Source organism: Aplidium turbinatum, chromosome 11, assembly GCF_918807975.1.
Source record: "Aplidium turbinatum chromosome 11, kaAplTurb1.1, whole genome shotgun sequence".
Taxonomy (NCBI): Eukaryota; Metazoa; Chordata; class Ascidiacea; order Aplousobranchia; family Polyclinidae; genus Aplidium; species Aplidium turbinatum.
The window spans coordinates 14,912,254-14,932,669 of record NC_137482.1 but is presented as its reverse complement, the minus strand read 5'-3'; the positions used below and the strand labels follow the sequence as shown (position 1 = coordinate 14,932,669).

The window sequence follows — 20,416 nt, the reverse complement described above, 5'->3', positions numbered from 1 at the left end:
AATTAGACAAGGCTGTTCAGGAAATCTCAGCATCAGAGCACATCTTCGTCTTGGGGGACTTCAACGTCAGGGTGGGGGCAGACAATGAGTTTTGGCAAAATGTGCTGGATCACCATGGGATTGGCAAAATGAACGACAACGGGCAAAGGCTCCTCGAGCTTTGCTGCTACCACAACCTTTGTGTAACAAACACTTTCTTCCAAAACAAGGCTATCCATAAAGCATCCTGGCGACACCCCAGATCACAACGATGGCACCAGTTGGATCTAGTCATCACACGACGTACCTCTTTAAACAGTGTCTGCAACACAAGATCACACCACAGTGCTTCTTTTTGGCATATTATGCCAATTCAAAGCTTTTTTTAATAGTTTTATGCAAATAAGGTAAAACTTAGCATTTGATATAATTACTTGCAAATATCAAAATTGCTTCTTTTTATAACACTAAGGGATCGGCCAAAATATCGATATCGGCCAAAATATTGGTATCGGTACATCTCTAGATACAGTAACTTTTTTGAGATGCTCGCTAGAATGCGCGGAAAATTATATCTTGCAACAATTGTACATGCTATGCAATGACGATTTGTATCGCTAGCTCCTGTGTTATTTCTCGGCAGACAAATATGACCGATCTAGATGGTACTTCTCGCGGACTTCACATGCTGTGACGGCAAACATGACCGCCGTGAATTTCGAGGCCTGCATGGATCAAAGAATTTTTTCAATTTGATCCAGAGAATCTTCAAGGTTTCCAACAGGAAAGTAAGAGAGATTGTGTTGAAAGTTATGCAGAGAAATGCCTTTTTTGCACATCCAGAGAATGTCATACTTGCAATGTTGGGTGATAGTGATGAGGAAATCCGTAGACTTGCTGTAAGTAAAGTACAGGCATTACGTGGAAAGATACCCTCATTTGATATTCCAAATTGAAATTTTGAAGGTGGGAATATTGATCGTAAAGAGGAAGATTTTGGTGCAGAAGCTGCTTCTGTGCCTAGAAGTAGTAACATTCGATTATACCATCTGCCTGAAGTAAATCTCAATGCAAAGGCATACTACAAAATGGTAAATTTAAATTCAACAGACGTCCAAGAACCACCGGCCATCAAGATCTTGACTGATGCCAACTTTGAAAAAATCAGAAGTGATCAGCTGATTCTAGATCACCCATGCCACAACCAAGCCGTTGAAAGACACATCAAGTTGATTACCAAAGCATCAGCACAGGTAGCTGGCTTTGAACGAGGAGATGGTCTCATTCGCCAGAAAATCAAGTCCCGCAAGTTGATGAAAAAATGTGACACAAAAAAGCAGTTTGTTTAAGAGTCATTGTCGAGTATGATAGGCTAATCTTATACAATATAATTTGCTGGTTGTAATTAGCAAATGGGCGTTTTTTTAATTTGTTTTGATTCGAAAAGCATTTCAAATGCCTCTCTCCCCTGCAGTACATCAAGCACCTAATAAAATAGATTTTACTGGAAATAACACCTAAGTGACCACTGACCAGGCTCTGCACCTAAATGTCCTGAAGCTACAGTGTGTGCAACTATTTGGCAGGCACCTAACTGTCTGCACCTAAAAGACGTGCTCCGATTCAGGTATTGAAGTTGTTGACTTGCAAGAAATCGTTTTCGTTAGGACCATAAAAATGTCCCTGAGTTGCATGAAACGCCTAGTTATCCACTGTCAAGTTAGCTAAGCTGTGCTTGGACAAAACCATGGTCTCTTGTGAGGACCAGGAAAAAACTGTCAGATTGAGTAAAGTAATAATAAATATGCCATTTTTTGATGTATATACTTGATCAAATCAAGTATTTGTATTTGCAGATATTTTATTCTTTCATAATCTGAGTTTTGACTTTTACAAAATTTATTTAAATAACGTTCTTGAACGGTGTTCTTTAAACTAAGTTTTGTACAAATTTGAAACATGTTTTATGCTCACTTTGTATTGAGCAAACGTGGTCCACTTGCTCGGATATGGCTTGCTGCACATTGGGACAAGAAACTTACAAAAGCTCATGTGTTTGAAACTGACTTAGAAGATAGTGTCAAGACTATCATTAGCCCACAGGTTAGTCCTAGCTTTTGTGTTTGTCAATCGTCATATATATAATTTGCAGATATTTTGTGACTTAGAATTGTGTCTATAGACCAGTATTTTCAACCTTTGTTGATAGACCAGTATTTTCAACCTTCTTTGTCCCATATTAGAAAACTTTTTGCGTTAAACATATTGATCAAATAATGAATGAAAGGTGAGAAAAATCAAAACTGTAGTTAGTAAAAGAATAAATTCAACTACCGGTACAGTACACTGACTGTCTGTTCCTTTTCAGTGTTGTACCTGAAATTGTTTTATTGTTTCTGTGAGGTGTAACTCATAAAATGTAAACTACCAGTAAACAATTAGACTAAGATTTCAGTTTCACAAAACTATTGCACATGAACCAACAAACATGTGGACTTTTTTGCTATTATTGTTGAGCAATTGAGCCTTACTACAATCATACAATAGCAATGTTATCACTTGGCTGTTTTGAAGAACACCTTGACCTGCTTCCACAGCACACTCGCTGTGTCTTACAAGGAATATAAAACAGTGGTTGCAAATCGTTCCAACTTTTTAATGATTAAAAATATATTTGACACTAGTGTTAGCAGACGATTTTAGAAAAAAACTGGCACAAATGCAAAAGAGGAAAAAATGGCACAATGACATTTCCTTTCTTACTGAATTCGGAGATCAAGGAGATACCTCATTGTTTTGTGACTTTAATCAAATCAAGAAAAAAAATTAAGCTGCAAGCAAACTAAATTATTACAAAAAAAATGTGCAACTTGATGACAAACACATTGTATTGTGACATTGAATGGCTATGCAAAATAAAATGTTGAACATATATCTAATAACTGTTCACATGTCCATCCAGAATGGCCGACTGTTCATATAATTTACACTAAGCATTTCCAAAGCGAATACTGTGACTGGCACCAGACAAGAACTGTGCAATTGTCTTGCGCCCCACAATGTAGCCTTCACAGAGGTTCTTCAATCGTTGTTGTTCTTCAACATAGATCAACATTGTTGGTTCTGGGTAGCTGTTGACATGTGCCTGATGCGTATTCCAGACCTCAAGAGGGTGATGAGGAAATATATGATGCAAGTTGACCGTGGCATCATCTTGATGACATCGACGGTCTGGGCGGTAGGTGCCAATGATATAGGTTGCGTCAAAGTAACATAGGAATGGCAAGGCATCGGGTGGACACTGGACACCGGTCATGAAGATAGGCTAGGCCATCACATAAATCATCCACTGGAAGTAGGGCCAAAGAATCCATCTCACCACAGAACTGTCTAAAGTCCTCATTGTTTTTGTAAATGTGGGTGGTGACAAGGTCTTTTCTTTTTTTGATTAAAGTCGCAAAACAATGAGGTATCTCCTTGATTTCCACTGTTAGGTATGTCACACCTTAGATGATAAGTAACAAAACAACGCATTGTTTATTGTAATTTGTGTGCTTGCTGCTTAATTTCTTTTCTTTATTTGATTAAAATCACAACACAATGAGGTGTCTCCTTGATCTCCAAATTCAGCAAAGAAGGAAATGTCATTGTGCCCATTTTTTCCCCTAATTGCATTTGAGCTATTTTTTCCTGTGCCATTATTTTCGTGCCATTTTTTTCTGCCATTTTTCCTGTGCCATTATTTCATTCCCGTGCACCGTTAGCAGACAAGTTATGGTCATTAAGACCTTCGGTAAAAGTCATGAAGTTATGTAAAAACAAAGTTTAAATTTATTGGTAACCCAACCAATAGCCTTTAGTCAGTATTATAGAATATTTTATTTAAACATAATGATTTACCTCTCTGTTATGACAGTAGTTATTGTGTTACTTACTATTGAACTATTATATGTATATATATATGTTTTACGTCAGGTCAAGATGGCTCTCCGCACATCTGGTCATCTCCTTCTGGGAGTTGTGCGCATCTACAACCGCAAAGCAAAGTACTTGCTCACTGATTGTAATGAAGCGTTTGTGAAAATAAAAATGGCTTTCAGGTAAGTGCTTTGTGGCTACATTGCCAATAACACTATTAAATTGCAAGCACTCCATGAAACTGTTTTTGCTTTAGAAATTTAAAATACAACTCACAAAATGTATTCCACGTATGCTACAATTGGCATCATGGCGTATTCATTTGGTAAGTTTTATGAAAATACCGTAATGCCTTGTTATGTACAATTCGATAAAGAATTTTAAAATCTCCTGCATGGTTTTAAAATAAGTCTACTTTGCTTTCAGACCAGGTGTTGTGGATTTACCAGAAGAAAACAGAGAAGCACAGCACAATCAAATCTATCTCGTGGAAGAATTTCATAATTTTGACACACCATTGCCAGACATCACGTACGCGCAAGTTGCTTAGCTGAATGTAGCCTAACAATTCATCAGTTACATTGTTTCAAAAATTATCTTCGTAAACAAAACGTTGAATCAGTTCAAAACTGAGGCTATAGTATTGATTGAGCAGTAAAGTTTTTTTGCAGAGACTTCGACATTAACCGCCAATTGACTTTGAATCAGTCACGCATCGATGAGATCACAATGCCAGAAGAAGTTCCCACAGCTGTGAGGTTGGATGAAGGATTTGGAGGTTGTATGATAACTAATCCCTTTGTTTTTTCTTCACTTCTCTGTTAAAAATATAGTACATCTCGTGAATTCTAGCAGCAAGTATAATAATGACTATGAAACGAATTAAAAAATGTTGTTTGATTAATTTTGTGATTGCATCAACTTTAAATGTTTAGTTCGGCATGTGCGTATTTTACAAAGGCCCTTTGCTTTAAAGTTTAATCGATGCATGTGTCACTAGGTGGCATGATGGAGTTTGGAAAAGAAGCAGAAGACAGATACTCAGCCGGGGACTTGCAAAATATGTTTTATAAAGAAGACGACGACGGCAGTGAGTTAATTAGAAAATGAGTGTTGATACGAAAACTACTAAATTAACTTTCTGCAATACATTGCTCGGAATGCTCAGTTGCTCACTGATGGTTTTGTTTTAAATCAGTTATATTTGCACCATTTAACTTGCATCCGTTTAATTTAGAAGGAGGAAGCAAAAATGTCGGGTTTGGAATGGACTCATCTGGGATGAAAGAAGGATTCAGTGCGGGAATGGGAGATGAAGGGATATTAGGTTGGTGCTAGAAATAAGTGAAATCTTACCAGAGTAGTTTAAGCACGGCAAAGTGCAGTGTCGTTTGCTAGGTTCCTAATGTGTGCTTGTGAGAAAGTCTTAACCATAACAAATTCTCAATCAAAACAAATGGTGTGTTTCTTGTACAGTTTAATTCCTTATAATATATTTCTCAACTTTTTTATTCGGTATTGAGCCTCCTATTTTGCTTATTCGTGTTGTGTTTAATTTTTTACAAAAAAGTTCAATGCAAGCGAAATGTAACTGTATAGCCGTAAAACCCAATTCAGCATGATATATAAATGTCGAAAAATTCAGTTGACTATACAGCGCACTATGTATATTGCAGTGATAGGAACAAGTTTCTGTCAACATTCTTTTCTTTATATAGGAGGAAGCTTTATGCAGGGTCCTGGCTTGTTTGGAGAGGGGCAAGATGGAGGTTTGTTCGGGGAGAGATCGCCAAGAAAAGCAGTTGAGGAAGAAATCAATCGTAAGAGAATCTTTGCTTCTTTCAGTTAATAATGCACTTTGTCACCGTGAATTATAAAAAAATGTTTTATTTTCCTCGATCTTAGTGCTTATCCCTTATTACTCAAGGATATATGCTAAAGGGTGTTCATGGTGACGTTCTTATCATTACAGCTATGGAGAACGCAGAAGGAGCCATGGATAACCAAATAATGTCTCCAGCTCCTCCTCAGCAACCTCTTCAGATCGATGAAGAAGCAACTTTGAAAGAGAACGTACCAGAAGGATTTATGAATCAACCAGTTAGTCATTTTAAATTGTTATTAACTCACTTCTATTATTGTAAAGTAGCAATTTCTCCGAATTGCTGTTTGGAGAATCATTTCCAATTTCAAAATAGCCTCACAAAAGCTTCACCATCCAGAAGTTAGATGCCAGTCATTGACGCTCATCAAGTATCAATTTCTTTTTTGGTGGTTATGAAGTTTTAAAAATTTCAACTAAATGTTTTCAGATTGAGCAAATTGCAATGATGGATCAACAACCGATGGAAGTCGATCAACATCAAGTAGCTCAACATCAGGAAAACGTTGATCAACAACAACAACAACAGCAGGAGGATGTGACCAACCGGACGGAGGTTGTGGAGGATACAACCAGCAAGGATCAAACGACGTTGGTGGCAAACGAAGAAGAGGCTTTTGCTCTTGAACCTCTCGATGTTACAGGCGAGTATAGATCCAGACCAGTGCCCGTTGTTTTAAATGTTCATCATGACAGTTGACATGAAGCATCTAAAAATATAATTGTCATTGATCGAAGCAATATTTTGTGATTTAACGTTTATTGTTTTAGCCAGTCAGGTTATTTGTATTGGAGACTGATTCTTTCAATACTGAATTCAATTCTTCTACTTTGTTTGTTGTGAAGTGCGCATCTCACGTCAACCATGTTGTGCAGGTGTGCGTGACTTGCGCATGCGTCGAAAACGTAAGCTAATCGTTGATCACGTCATGGAGTTGGACGGACAGACCATGCGTGACCAGTTGAAAGATTTTAACGACATCGTTACCACACTCGACATGGCGCCACCGACCAAACGGCTCATGCAATGGAAGGAGATGGGAGGGGTGGAAAAGTTATTCTCCTTACCCAGCAGGACAGCAGGCGACGATATTAACAAGGTTTGATCGGTGAAAGTCGTTTTAAATGTGGTTTGATATTGTTTTAATCAAGTCATAAACCATTATTTATCATTACTTAAACGTTTCCTAGATTCGGCTGTTAAAGGAATATAAATTTTATCATTTTAACACAAGGTATTTTTTATTCTTTTTCAGTTATTCGGCTCCAACCTCCACCATTCAATTCCCAGCGATCTTCTTGATGTAACTGGAACACAGCTTCACCAACAGTTTGGCGAGGTTTCCAATGAACAAGAGGTAACCGGCTCACGTTGCTCTCGTATCTTCATGACGTTTCTGTTGGTGTTCGATTGACTCAGCATTGTCAGCCATCGAAAGATGGAAATCTCGATCTTTTTTGATTCAGTAGCCGCTTTTCAAAAACTTAACAGTCTGCAGCACGAAATGAATACTTTGTCACCTCGAACAGATCAGCTTAAATTTTTGACGGTTTTACATAAAAAGAAGCCGTTTAACTGGGATATCTATTATTTAAAGGCTTTTTCAAAAGACCTTTGGCCGACTACTGCCAGCAACCCCTATATAACCTACACCTGCCACAAGCACGAATTCTTGTTTATCTTACGTTTTACTATTTTTGTCAGAATAAAAAATTCTCGTCCAAACCGACCATTTTATTCGAAGTTTTGTTTTTCCAGATTTCCGCTGTCCCGGATGTTCGTGACGACAACATGGTCAACGACATGAGGATCGACCCTCACTCGCACACGACGGTCGACCCCACAGAGAGTGTCCTCATGCAAGACAAAGACCCTTCCATGAACCAAGCCAACATGCCGGTTTGTACAACAACGCCTTTTGTTTTTTTGGTTGTATTCAACTGGCATTAACGTATAAACGGTTTGGATGCATCAATTTATTGAAATTCACATGTGAAAAGAATGATAGGTCGACAGCAGCTTTTACATAGCGCACTGTCGTTTGCAAGAAGGTTAAGTTCTGAAGCGCGATAGTTATTGGTTAGTGCAGTTTGAGTCTGGTTAACCAGTTTGAGCAGTTATTTTTAACAAAAATTATGAAACGGATGGGCTATATAGACTACCGCCTTATGCACTTTAAAACATTTGCAAGTTACAAATATGCTCATGTGCTGAATCATCTGCTTCACAAGATGATGTGCATCATCAGTTTCCTGTCATTTCCAGGCCGCTTACAACTCTGACGATGACTACGAGGCCTACAGTGTGGGCCCGCAAAGTGTTGGCTCCAGCGTTGGAGATCGGCCTGGTCCACAGAATATTGGAGGCCAGACGCCTCATCCAAACCCCCTTCCCGAAAATACGATGCTTTCGGGGTTGGACGTCCCCGCAACTGACATGCCAAGCTTGAACGAGACTGGAATGAGCGAGTTTCCCATGCTGCCAAGTCCAGGTGCATGTTGCTTCATTGCATTTGTTTAGATGCCAAAATGTATTTCAAGAAAAAAAGTTCTTGCTTTTAAAACTAAGTTTAAATTTTTGTTGTGGTTTTCGGAAAGAGTTTCAACTGTTTATGTTTTGGTAAAAAGCTAGTGCTAGCCTCTAGCCTCAATAACAGTGAATTTGATAATTCTACTTCTGTTTCTCCGCTGTTGGTAATTGATTGCTTCATCCGCAGAAGGAGAGTCGTTTGCCGATGACGTCGATGATCTGCGATGGAACAAACGCACGCAACATTTGCTGCATTCACTGCAAGTAAGTATCGATCACTTGCAGGGTTTATAGCTGGATTTTCATTCAGGTCTCGTTCCAAAAAAGTTTTCTTTTTGTATAAGGTGTGCCTTTTAATAGCATAAAGTCAATACCGGTACACTATTCTTGAACTCCATTCAGTGTTGCCAAATGTGTATGTGCTGCACATTATTTTCAATCAAGGATTTTTGAACCTGAAAAGTTACATCTGGTCAAAAAACAGAGCCTAAAATGTAGATACTAAACTCATGTTTTGGAAACTAAACTGTCTGTCTTCAGTGCTATTAAATGAATAGCGTTATTTTAGCATTTATATTATTAATAATTCTAAACAGCACTAAAGATGAAGACAGTTTAAATTTCGAAACGCTTGCTGAGCAATAATGTGAACATAGGTTTAGTTATTAGGCTGCCGCATCTATATTTTGGGCTCTTTATTTTTTGATTAGGCTAACCAATAACCATGCGTTCTAACCATTTTGCTTCCTGAAAGTTTAGTTCATCAATTAATATACCACCTCTTTGACCAGAATGAAAGCTAAATCTTTGTATTTGAACGGTTAGTTTTAACCAAAAATTTTCATTCAATCAAATCCGTTCACGCAAAACTTCACTTTTCTCAGCGCTCTTTCAAGCATGAGCAAGAAGTTTCCCTATTCCAAATGACCGAAGGAATAACGAGGAAGCAAGCGGTCTCCAAGTTCTATTCCCTGCTGGTTCTCGCAAAGCAGGAAGCCACCCACCTTGTGCAAAGCCAAACATTTGGAGACGTCTACATTAGCCAAGGACCGAAGTTTGAGTCGATTCTAATGTGATGTTGCTGCTAGCGGTTGAACAAGAATTCGGTTTAGAATTGAGGATTTTTGGCGCCACGCAACTCTTTAGGGCTGATCGGCATCACCGATATCGATGACACTGATTTGCTGCCGACTGGCGTTGGAAGTGATTGTACATGCGGCAGCTGACTTCACCCGTTGTTGGTTTAGATGACACGTCATTGCAATTCGTTTTGATAGTTGTTTATGTTACGTTCAATGTTTAGTGCAAGAATTTTAACCTTTTATTTGCATTATCAGCACCACAATTTGTGTATTTGTATTATCTTGTAGTTGTAGTGGCCTCCGAAAAGACGATTTCACAGTAAAACAGTGGTTCCCACTCCCTTTATAGTTACTGACCTCTTTCCAAGAATTGGCATGTCTGCTAGCCCCTCCTAACGATACTCCTAAGAGTGACCAAAATGACGCTTTTTTCCTTAATCACTTTTAAATGTGAATGGATTTTAGTACTTTTCCTCTTGGAAGCAATGCATTTAACCACCCAGGTTGGGGACCACTGGCCTTAAAATGGCCCACTTTGTTTGAACTGATTCTTATTGGGAGTTGACATCACCTCAGTTTGCAAAATCAGATCCGTTTTACGTTGATCCAACTTCTGCAGACGTTAAATCAATGTGAAAAGGACTGATTTTGCTGCTGGGACGTTAATAGAGAAACAAACAAACAAACCAACGCAATTCCAAGTTAACACTGAAAGTGATTTTTCTTACAATTTGACAGTTGTCTCGTGTAGATTTTGCTTTAACAACAGGTTGCTAAGGATCTCGATGGTCCGTTGTTTTTATCACTAACAGTCACTCTGCTTTCTTGTACAGGTTTGTAGTGTTGTATATTGAAATAGCTATTTTTATACAAATAAGGGAGAAGTGTCTCAGAGTGCAACGCAAACCAGTGGTTGACATGAAATTTTGCTGCAGCTTTCTTGATAATTGGCGAAACCGTTTCGCCTTTATGGAAAAATTGTAAAATACAAGATTATGAAGAAAGGACAAAAAAAAAGAATTCATCCTCCTCCGAGCCTTCAATGTCGTACTATTGTGATATCAGAAAAGCATGCGACCAATGTGCGTTATTTTGTGAAGTACGGTAACCAAAATATCTTAACTCTGATGTAATAACTAAATGGTCAAAATCCACGTTTAGTGGCCTGGTACGGTGTCTGATTTCAGTTGCAGTGGTAACGATGCACATCGGGATATCGTGCAAACGTATAACGTGTGGATCACATACTATACTCTCACAAGTTTTTTTTTATGAATTTGTCATTTACAATTTAACGTAAACGTTTGTTTGTATTTGGGATAACCACTTGGCAACTCTAGTACAACAAGCAGATTTTCCAAGCTGAAAATAATTATAATACTGCTCTTGAGATTTTTTTAGATATTGTTAAATTGTGACACAGTCCGCCGGTGGGTATGACGACATATGTTTGCAATTTGCTTAGCCTCTTATTTTGGAGTTATCAACCGATTGCTTTGTCCGACAACCTCTATGTACCAGAGCTGTGTAGGACAATTTCAATGTTATTTACCGACCTTGCGGTGCTAAAGGTGCACATCTGCAACTGCCGTCAAGATGAGCTCAAAACCAATGGCAGATCAGTGATCACGTGACGTCTGCACCGCGTTCATAGAAACTACCACACTGCCAACAGCTAGTTGCTATCAACTGTACATACATCGAAATGAAATTTTCAAGCGTTTTGTTTGTATATTCGCATTCGATATTGATGTTCAGTAAATACAACATCGCAGCAAAACATGTGGTACGTCATGAAAACATCATTTGCGTCATTACATGGGAAGGTCTTCAGTCTTCACTGCCAACTATAATTATAGGAAACATTTGAAACGAAATGCAGTTCAACAAGAGGCTGTGCTTCAGTATTATTGTCATCGCAATACTCATTGGATCCGATGAAGACTGCCAGTTGGTGCTATACATATATTCCGACCCACAGGAGCAAGAACAGTATTCCAAATCCGTTAAAAACTGATCCGACAAACGCCATCAGCAATTCCTTTTGAAAGTCTCTCGTATATTTGGTTGATGTGACCTAAGAAGTTACAAGATTAATTCACACTCTTGTTATCTTTCAATATACATCAGTACAACAAAACCTTTACACGTTTTAAATTTCTAGTGTTGGTTGCAAAAACACTCCAAATGGTTAGACTACTTGGCATATGACAACTTGGGTTATCAGTTGCCGAGTTAAACTTTCCAACAGCTTCTGAGAAAATCCTAAGCTGGCTTTAATTTTGGTTAGTAGCAGCCCAGTTTTAATTTGGTGATGTTACTGACTACCGAGGCTGGCCAAATTCACCTTCAAGTGCCGCAATCTCTTTCACACCCTGCCTCCACATCGATCTGTCTAACGCGTCCTCTCTTGTCAAGCCCACCTTGCTACTTTCCTCCTCAACTTGCCTTTTCCACGTTTTCTTGGGTCTTCCTTGTTTTCTACGACCCATAACTCCAGCATTCTTCTCAAAACATCATCTTCATCCCTTCTTAAAACATGCCCATACCACCTCACTCCTTCGCCAACCTATTCTCATTTAACTCAAGCAAGTTCATCAGTTCTTCAGTATTCCTTTTGTCCGTCAGCTTCACACCACCCTCACCATTGCTCTCTCATTTCTACTTAAAATTGTCAATTCGTTTTCCCGGAACCCTGGTGTACACCACTACACCAACCTTCACTGAAAACTCGTCTGAGAGCAGATCCAACGCAAACTCTCACCCTTGCACCATCATGAAGACTCATCACTGCTTGCACGAGTGCCTCTGGTATTTCTTTTTTTCTCAGTGCCCATTCCATCACTCTTCTTGGAATTCTATCAAACGCCTTTTCCATGTCCACAAAACCTGGGTTTTTTTCGGTCATTTATCTGTCATTGACCAATTTTTTAGCAAAATGTCCAAAAAAAATACTGTATAGGGTCATTTCATTATAATTTTAAGAGAATTCATGATTTTTTCCACGGGGTTCTTTAATATTCATTATTTTTTTATATGTTAATCAGTGCAAAAAATGATGAACAATAAAAAAAAAATTTTTGAAATTTGTTGAGTGGTTTTCGAGATATAGTCGTTGGAAGTTTTCACCACTAGGTGGCGATTTTATGACCGAGTGAGGTGGTCCAGCAAGTCTTTTTGTTAATATATGATATGTTAGTGACATTTTAAAGTGTAAATATATGTATCCTCCTATTTTTGGGGTCAAGGAATCCAATTCTGAGGTCTAAAATGCATTTAGATCAACCCAAGTGGGTCTAAATAGCATTTCAAAATCAATTTCCAGACTTTGCATATGCCGAACTTCTGGAGCCCTTTTTGGCATGTTTGGAAAAGTTTGGGAATTTATTTTTTTTTTAATCATGATCTATTAATCCTATTCTATTAGGAAATACATGATTTATAATTTAGTATTGACCATAGAGAAAGTTAAGAGTCTTACAAGTAATCTTGTAAATTTCATGCAAAATTTATACAAGTATCATATAATTAACAGATGGATTACTTTTTAACATTGTTAAGAAATAATTTTTTTTTTATTAACTTATCAAATTTATAGGCTATTGCATGAATGATGTACCTGATGCCTTATTCACTATTTAATCATTAATTAAATTATTGTGACAGTATATATAATATTGTATTTTTCTAGAATTTAAGTCTTACATGATACATGAATTAATTTATATATAATATATATTCTGTTATTCTGTATTAAATTGTGTTGCAAACGTCAGTTTGAGGAAGATGGAACCCTGCAGTCTTGGAGTTATATTGGACGATGAAAATTGTCACAAAATGAGCTATGTGAGGAAAATGGAATTAAAAGCATTTGCCGAGTATGGGGATAGTGACAAAAAATTAATTTTGTGGAGATCTGAACTCAGATACACTCACAAAGAGTCAGACCTATCAACAATTTGTCTCCATCATGAAAAATTATTTCTTGGAATTGTCTTCGAAAGAAAGTTTTCTAAATGTTGTAATATACTTAATGCACACAAAAACAAAGCAAAAGGAACCCACAAAATATCAATAAAAATTGCTGAAAAAATGGAACAGAAAAACTTATTTGTCATACCAGGATGGAGAATGTGTGCGTCTTGTTACAAGACCATTTCAGCACTGGAAATACCACGTGTAGCTTCATCAGATGATGACAAGAGCATAACCTCAGACGATTCAGTGGATGCTGAATACTCCAGTGAATTGAAAAAGATAGTCAGTAAGGCTAAGGTTAACAATACGTTGGATGCACTTGACTTATCACCAATGCATAGCTCACATGGTCTCTCAAAACGCCGTAGAACAGATCAAGGGATAGAAAAAATAAACACAGTTAAGAAGAAGCTAGGGGATTTGTACAGTGGATTGCTTGAGGTAGAAGAGATTTCAATGGAGGAAGATAGTGTCATTAACATGAAAGAACTTGCCCTGTTGAAGAAAAAGGCTGCTGCACATGATAGATTAAATGAACTGATAAGAGATAAATTACAAGCCACCAAATCTTACAATGAGCAAAAACACATTCTCACATTAATACCGGAAAACTGGACAATTTCTGAAGCTGCAATTTATTTTAAAGTTTCTGAATATCTAATCAGAGAAGCAAATTTATTACGAAAAGAGCATGGCATACTGGGACATCCAACACGCAAAACAAGGTTTGGAATTGATGATGAAACGGTGAAAGCTGTATTGAAGTTTTACCAAGATGATGAGAATAGCAGGATAATGCCTGGAAAAAAAGACTGTGTTAGCATTGGTAAAAATATCTATGAACAAAAACGTTTGCTTCTTTGCAATGTGAAGGAACTGCATGCCAAATTTTTGGAAAAGCATCCCTTCAAACAAATAGGAATTACCAATTTTTTTTCCCTGAGACCAAAGTGGTGTGTTAATGTTTCGTCCAGTGGAACGCATTCAGTATGTGTATGTGTACATCATCAGAATGCTTTGCTATTAGCTAATGCTGCACACACATCAGGTAACGATGACTACAAGTCCTTAATGGCAAAGATAGTGTGTAATGTTGATAATAGAGTTTGCATGATGCATCGGTGTGACAACTGCCCTGGAAAGGAATGTCTTCGAGAATATTTGGAACAGGTCACACCACTTGCCAAAGATTCTGATGAAGAACAAGAGATTAAGTTCCAAAGGTGGCAATCAACAGACAGATGTAGCCTTGATACACTAATTCTGCCTCGTTCTAACTTCCTTGATTCATTAGTGACTGCAATAGATGACTTAACTTCCCATTCGTTTCTGGCAAAATGCCAAGCAAGATTTCTCAAAAAACAGAAGGAGGAACTTGATGACAAATCTGTAATTCTTTTGTTAGATTTTGCTGAAAATTATCAATTTGTGATACAAGATGAAATACAATCGTATCACTGGAATCAAAGTCAGTGTACACTACATCCGGTGGCTATGTATTATTTGGAAAATGGTGAGATTAAACAACAATCCCTGTGTATTATATCTGATGATTTGGATCATGATGTCGTATTTGTGTATCAATTGATGGAGAAATTGTCAACTTATGTTGCCACGCAATTTCATAACAAGGTCAAAGTTCTGAAATATTTCTCTGATGGATGTGGTGGACAGTACAAAAACTATAAAAATATGATGAATCTCTGTTTTCACAAATCAGATTTCAAAGTTGAGGCAACTTGGAGCTTTTTTGCCACAAGTCACGGCAAATCTCCTTGTGATGGGATAGGAGGTACTGTTAAGCGTACGGCCGCCAGAGCAAGTTTACAACGTCCATGTCATAACCAAATTTTAACTGCAGAATCATTGTTTAAATACTGCAAATCACACATGACAGGAATAACTTTCTTTTTCTTTGAGCATTTTACTTTGAAAAAACAACGTATTGTAATGGCCAAGCGTTTTGAACTTGGATCAACAATTCCTGGTACCCGTTCCTTTCATCATTTTCAACCCCTTTCTTGTTCTTCTATTGGATACAAGAGAACAAGTGAGGATGAACATTTTGCTGGAGTGCACACATTTAATGCTGTACCAAATGTTATTAATATATTGGATACAAATGTCAATGATTATGTTGCTTGTAAGTTTGATGGTCAATGGTGGATAGGTCTTGTTGACGAAATTAATCAAGAAGAAATGGATGCACACGTTATGTTCATGCATCCACCTGGACCAAGTTTAGATTTCAAATGGCCGACTGATAAAGATCAATGTTGGGTTCCATTTACAGAAATTATCTGCATAATTTCAATACCATTTGCAGCAACTTCAACAGGACGTACCTTTCGAATCAGTGACAGTGACCGGAGTAACATTGTTGCTAATTTTGATTAATTTGCACCTTGTCAAAATAATAACAATTTCTTCATTTGTCTGTTTGAACCGGGACCTTGTATTAGTTATTTGTTTCAAGATCATTGATTTACAGTGGCTTACAGCTACAGGTATGAAACTCATTATGACAATAGTAAAATGTTTTAACATTTCATATTCAGCTGTGTGCTTTTTAAGATAGCAGAAATGAAAATAAGACATTATTTGTATTTTCGGTTAGTATTTGATGACCGCTATTTACACAAAACCTTGGTATTATCACAATAATTTAATTAATGATTAAATATTGAATAAGGCATCAGGTACATCATTCATGCAATAGCCTATAAATTTGATGAGTTAATAAAAAAAAATTATTTCTTAACAATGTTAAAAAGTAATCCATCTGTTAATTATACAGTATGATATAAATTTTGCATGAAATTTACAAGATTACTTGTAAGACTCTTAACTTTCTCTATGGTCAATACTAAATTATAAATCATGTATTTCCTAATAGAATAGGATTAATAGATCATGATTAAAAAAAAAATAAATTCCCAAACTTTTCCAAACATGCCAAAAAGGGCTCCAGAAGTTTGGCATATGCAAAGTCTGGAAATTGATTTTGAAATGCTATTTAGACCCACTTAGGTTGATCTAAATGCATTTTAGACCTCAGAATTGGATTCCTTGACCCCAAAAATAGGGAGATACATATATTTACACTTCAAAATGTCACTAACATATCATATATTAACAAAAAGACTTGCTGGATCACCTCGCTCGGTCATAAAATCGCCACCTAGTGGTGAAAACTTCCAACGACTATATCTCGAAAACCACTCAACAAATTTCAAAATTTTTTTTTTTATTGTTCATCATTTTTCACACTGATTAGCATATATAAAAAAGAGAAATTTTTGAGGACCCTGTATTTTCTCTCTTAAAATTATAATGAAATGACCCTATAGTCAATTCGGTCAAAATGTCCAAAAAAAAAAAAAACAACGTTTTTCAGCGAAACTTAATGTTGTAGCAAGTCAGGAAGTGCAAATTTTGGTTTGTATCATATCAGCTACTTGAAAGGAACTATTTTCATCAGAAAAAATGACCGAATTATTTTCAAGTCATTTTGGACAAATGACCGAAAAGTCTCAGCAAAAAAAAAACCAGCACAAAACACATGTACACGTTCTTTCTCTTGTATCAACATTCTTCTTGCAACCTTCTCAAAATAAAAATAGCATCTGTCGTTTCCTTCCCAGGCATAAATATACATGGCATCTTGTCCAGCTTCACGACAGATCTTATTCTATTCTAACACCCTTTCCACTACCTTCAGTGCATGCATGCTCCAACAGTTTTATTTCCCTATATGACCCATAATCCATTACATCACCCTTTTCCTTGAAGATGGGTATCACGACGCTTGCCTTCCATTAGAACATTTAATTTGTTGTGCTACAAACACCTGGAACAATATAAACTGCAGGTTTCAGAGTAGAAAATCTAGGTGGAAGTGAACAAATTATAAAGCCGACAATGTGGTTGAATGTAGCGGACATAGTTAGGGGACGTCTGTAGCGGACGTAGGATTGTCTGAACATCCGCCCATATCTAGCTGTAAATGCTACAGCAACATCCCGAGTACCAGCTTGGTAGTGGGGATGATACTTAAGAAAAGTAACGAACTTCCAGATTGAAAACGTCGCAACCAAATAATGCCTTGATCACAAATAGAACGAATTGAACTGATTCAAAACATAAACAACACTAAACTATAACCATAACTAAATCGACACTGTGACTTCCAGGAAAAAGAATCCGTGGTGAGCTTACTAAAATAACACACCACCCAATTGACAGACCAAAACCATATCTATACAGACTTTGTTTTAGCACTGAGCGGTTGATTTTAATGAAGCTCAGTGTGATTTAGAATGCTTCAAGCAATGTGGCAGATGTACAACACCCAAATGCTAGTGTTTCAAATTCCTAACAAACACAGATTTCACAATGGCACTGAGATGCAAGGAAACATAAGAAAAAGCCGCAGGCCTTTAAGAAAACGCCCAAATTCTAGCCAGCGTTTCAAATTCCTAACATACACAGATTTCACAACGACAATAAGACGCAACGGAACTTGGGAAAAGCCACAGGCGCTACATTGAATATTGTTGCAAGACTTCACATAAACATTTAATATTTCTATGGAAGTCCTTAAGAATATTACGGTACTCACAAAAGGAAGCAGTCTGCAGCTTTCCTGTTCAGTCATCATGACATCCTGACTTGTTAATCAGTTTCACTCAATCACTTGCAAAACTGTCATTTGCTTAGTTAGCACTTGCTCATTTGCTAGATTGATAACTGCTGATTTATGAAAGACTCATGTCATTCAATAATATTATAAAAAAAAACTGTTTTGAAGACATCAACACTGTGGTCATTCTATGCATGAAAATACATGCACAATTTATTGTTGGTTTAGAAGTATTATATATATACTGATTTTGTTAAACATGATTGCACTGCATTTTGTACAACTGAAGCAGTACAGTGCATTCCAAATTGTGACCCAATCGATATCATATGGTACCATGACAATATCAAGATTGATACATCACTGCTCCATTATGCATGATAGATGTACTTACTTCATATACAAAAAACCATGCAGTAAAGAAAAGTCCAATCCCCAAAAGTACTAATGTAAGATGTGGATAAATAGCAGGGTTGACTGGTGAGACATAACGGCTCATAGTTGACAAATCCAACACTGCATCCTGAAAATGGTTTGCAAAGTGAATACAAAGATTTTACAGATTCTTAGTATGTTCGATTCACATTATTATAAGGTGTCAAGTATGTTGCAAAACGAAATGACACAAAATCTACAATGATTGCTCAATGCTCAAGAAACATGAATTATGGCAGCATAGAAGTTTGAAATTGATGAAGCTTTACTACTGTTGCTCTATGCACCCAGAGATACGCAAAACTATTGATATAAACTATTACTTTTCTAGTACTTAAAGTTTTTCCATCCCATTATAGAATAAAACCTGCACAATGAATTCTAATCACAATGCAAACGCCACTCTCTGTGATCAGGCCTAGGATGCCACTTCTGTAAAATATATTCTGTTTCTGGGCGTTTTGAGAAATGTTTGCATGATTAGCAGCAGTCAAATTTTCAAATCACATCTTTGAAACACTATTGGCTTACCATTTTTGTTGAATTTGTGTTATATCTCAACTTTTCAAAAGTAGCAAAAAATTTTTTTACTCAGAAAACAGATTTTCACTAAAAGCGTTCACGCTTGACCGCATACGTGTGTTGTTGACGTTGCAGCGCCTTATTTTCTGGTAACCAGTTAACTATTGTTTGTTATTTTTGCTGTTGGGGAGTACTTCGGAAGTTCAGTTCAGTTCTTTTTTATTTCTGACCATCATATCAAAAAAAATACACGTCAACATAGCAAAGGTCGAGAAAAAGGTAGAAGCGAACACAACAAAACTTATTCCATGAAAGACGATTTAAAATTGAACATTTGTTTGTTTGTTTGTTTGTTTGTTTATCTTTATCCTGCATTGCGGGAAAGCGGACTTGAGCGCTATGCATCGGTGTACGCCTTCCGACATACACCTGACCCACGCTGCAGCCGACGGCAATGTCTGTTTTCCGGTTGTCTACTTTACTTATGACTTAAATTTGGTACTACCCATTACTCGAAATCGATCACTAGGTAGAGGCAATTATCGTAAAGTTTCTTGCCCAGAGAAACAACAGCAAGTGCAGGTGGCTGGAGTCGAACATGCAGGCTCTCGACTGCGAGACCAACGCGCTAACCACTCGGCCACGGCTGCCGAGTGGTTAGCGCGTTGGTCTCGCAGTTACATAATTCTCAAGTGATAACCTTAATTCGAAAAAAATCAAGACAAGTAAATTTAGCATAAAAAAAGTTTTGAAAAACAATTTTAGAAGCCATGATAAAAAATAAATAAATCCGTCAGGTTCGGAAACTTATATAAAATATTGTTGGTTTGTTTGAATCATTATCCTTAGGCTGAAAAATTCTTTGATATGTTATTCCTGACAGTTTTCATACTTGTATATACTTAGAACCACTAACACAGTCCAGGTTGCCAAGATTGTCAGAGCGAAGTTTTTGTATGTTGAAGTGTTGTTGTGTGTGAACTATTCCATCCAAACGGTGATACTGAATGGAGATCGATCTTTAAAATTTTTTGCTCAAATGCACACCTCTAGACAGGGATTCCTTTAGAGCTGAATCAAATCTGCTTGATTTGAGGTTTCTTCGTGCACAAAGTCGATTCTTAACCAACTGAACTATCGGGGCGGACAATATTGTCAAAGCTTTTGCCACCGTAAACGCAGTATCTTATTCCAACATAAATATTCATCTCATATTTTTATCAGCACTAAAATAGATTCCAAGTAAAACCTAACCAGTTGAGTTAGCAATGTGTTTACTTCAAAATATTGCATAGTTTCTTTGTTTTTGAGGGACACATAAAATTTCCAACCCTTAACCTGTTAAGCGTCACCAGTGTTGGGCGCGATCAGGGATATCTAAAACAACGGGATTGCTGACTTTGCAAATTTCGATAAAGCGATGGACACTAGAAGGGTCAGCGCTGTTA

General features: G+C 37.2%; 2 protein-coding genes across 2 annotated transcripts; one reads left to right on the top strand and one right to left on the bottom strand.

Annotated features, from left to right (window-relative positions):
• The first annotated feature begins 1,843 nt into the window (after positions 1 to 1,843).
• On the top strand, positions 1,844 to 11,467 carry LOC145779412 (double-strand-break repair protein rad21 homolog). Its single transcript, XM_082590998.1, has 15 exons — positions 1,844 to 2,082; positions 3,955 to 4,079; positions 4,324 to 4,428; positions 4,569 to 4,675; positions 4,898 to 4,987; positions 5,135 to 5,224; positions 5,616 to 5,717; positions 5,870 to 5,997; positions 6,210 to 6,423; positions 6,656 to 6,879; positions 7,036 to 7,137; positions 7,539 to 7,679; positions 8,046 to 8,271; positions 8,497 to 8,573; positions 9,194 to 11,467. Exons 1-15 carry the CDS (start codon positions 1,939 to 1,941, stop codon positions 9,383 to 9,385), a joined length of 2,067 nt encoding a protein of 688 aa, XP_082447124.1. The 5' UTR covers positions 1,844 to 1,938; the 3' UTR covers positions 9,386 to 11,467.
• Positions 11,327 to 19,107, bottom strand: LOC145779414 (dolichyl-diphosphooligosaccharide--protein glycosyltransferase subunit TMEM258-like). Its single transcript, XM_082590999.1, has 3 exons — positions 18,978 to 19,107; positions 18,406 to 18,534; positions 11,327 to 11,468 (listed from the first exon to the last, which is right to left on the bottom strand). Exons 1-3 carry the CDS (start codon positions 18,978 to 18,980, stop codon positions 11,349 to 11,351), a joined length of 252 nt encoding a protein of 83 aa, XP_082447125.1. The 5' UTR covers positions 18,981 to 19,107; the 3' UTR covers positions 11,327 to 11,348.
• Positions 19,108 to 20,416: the final 1,309 nt, after the last annotated feature.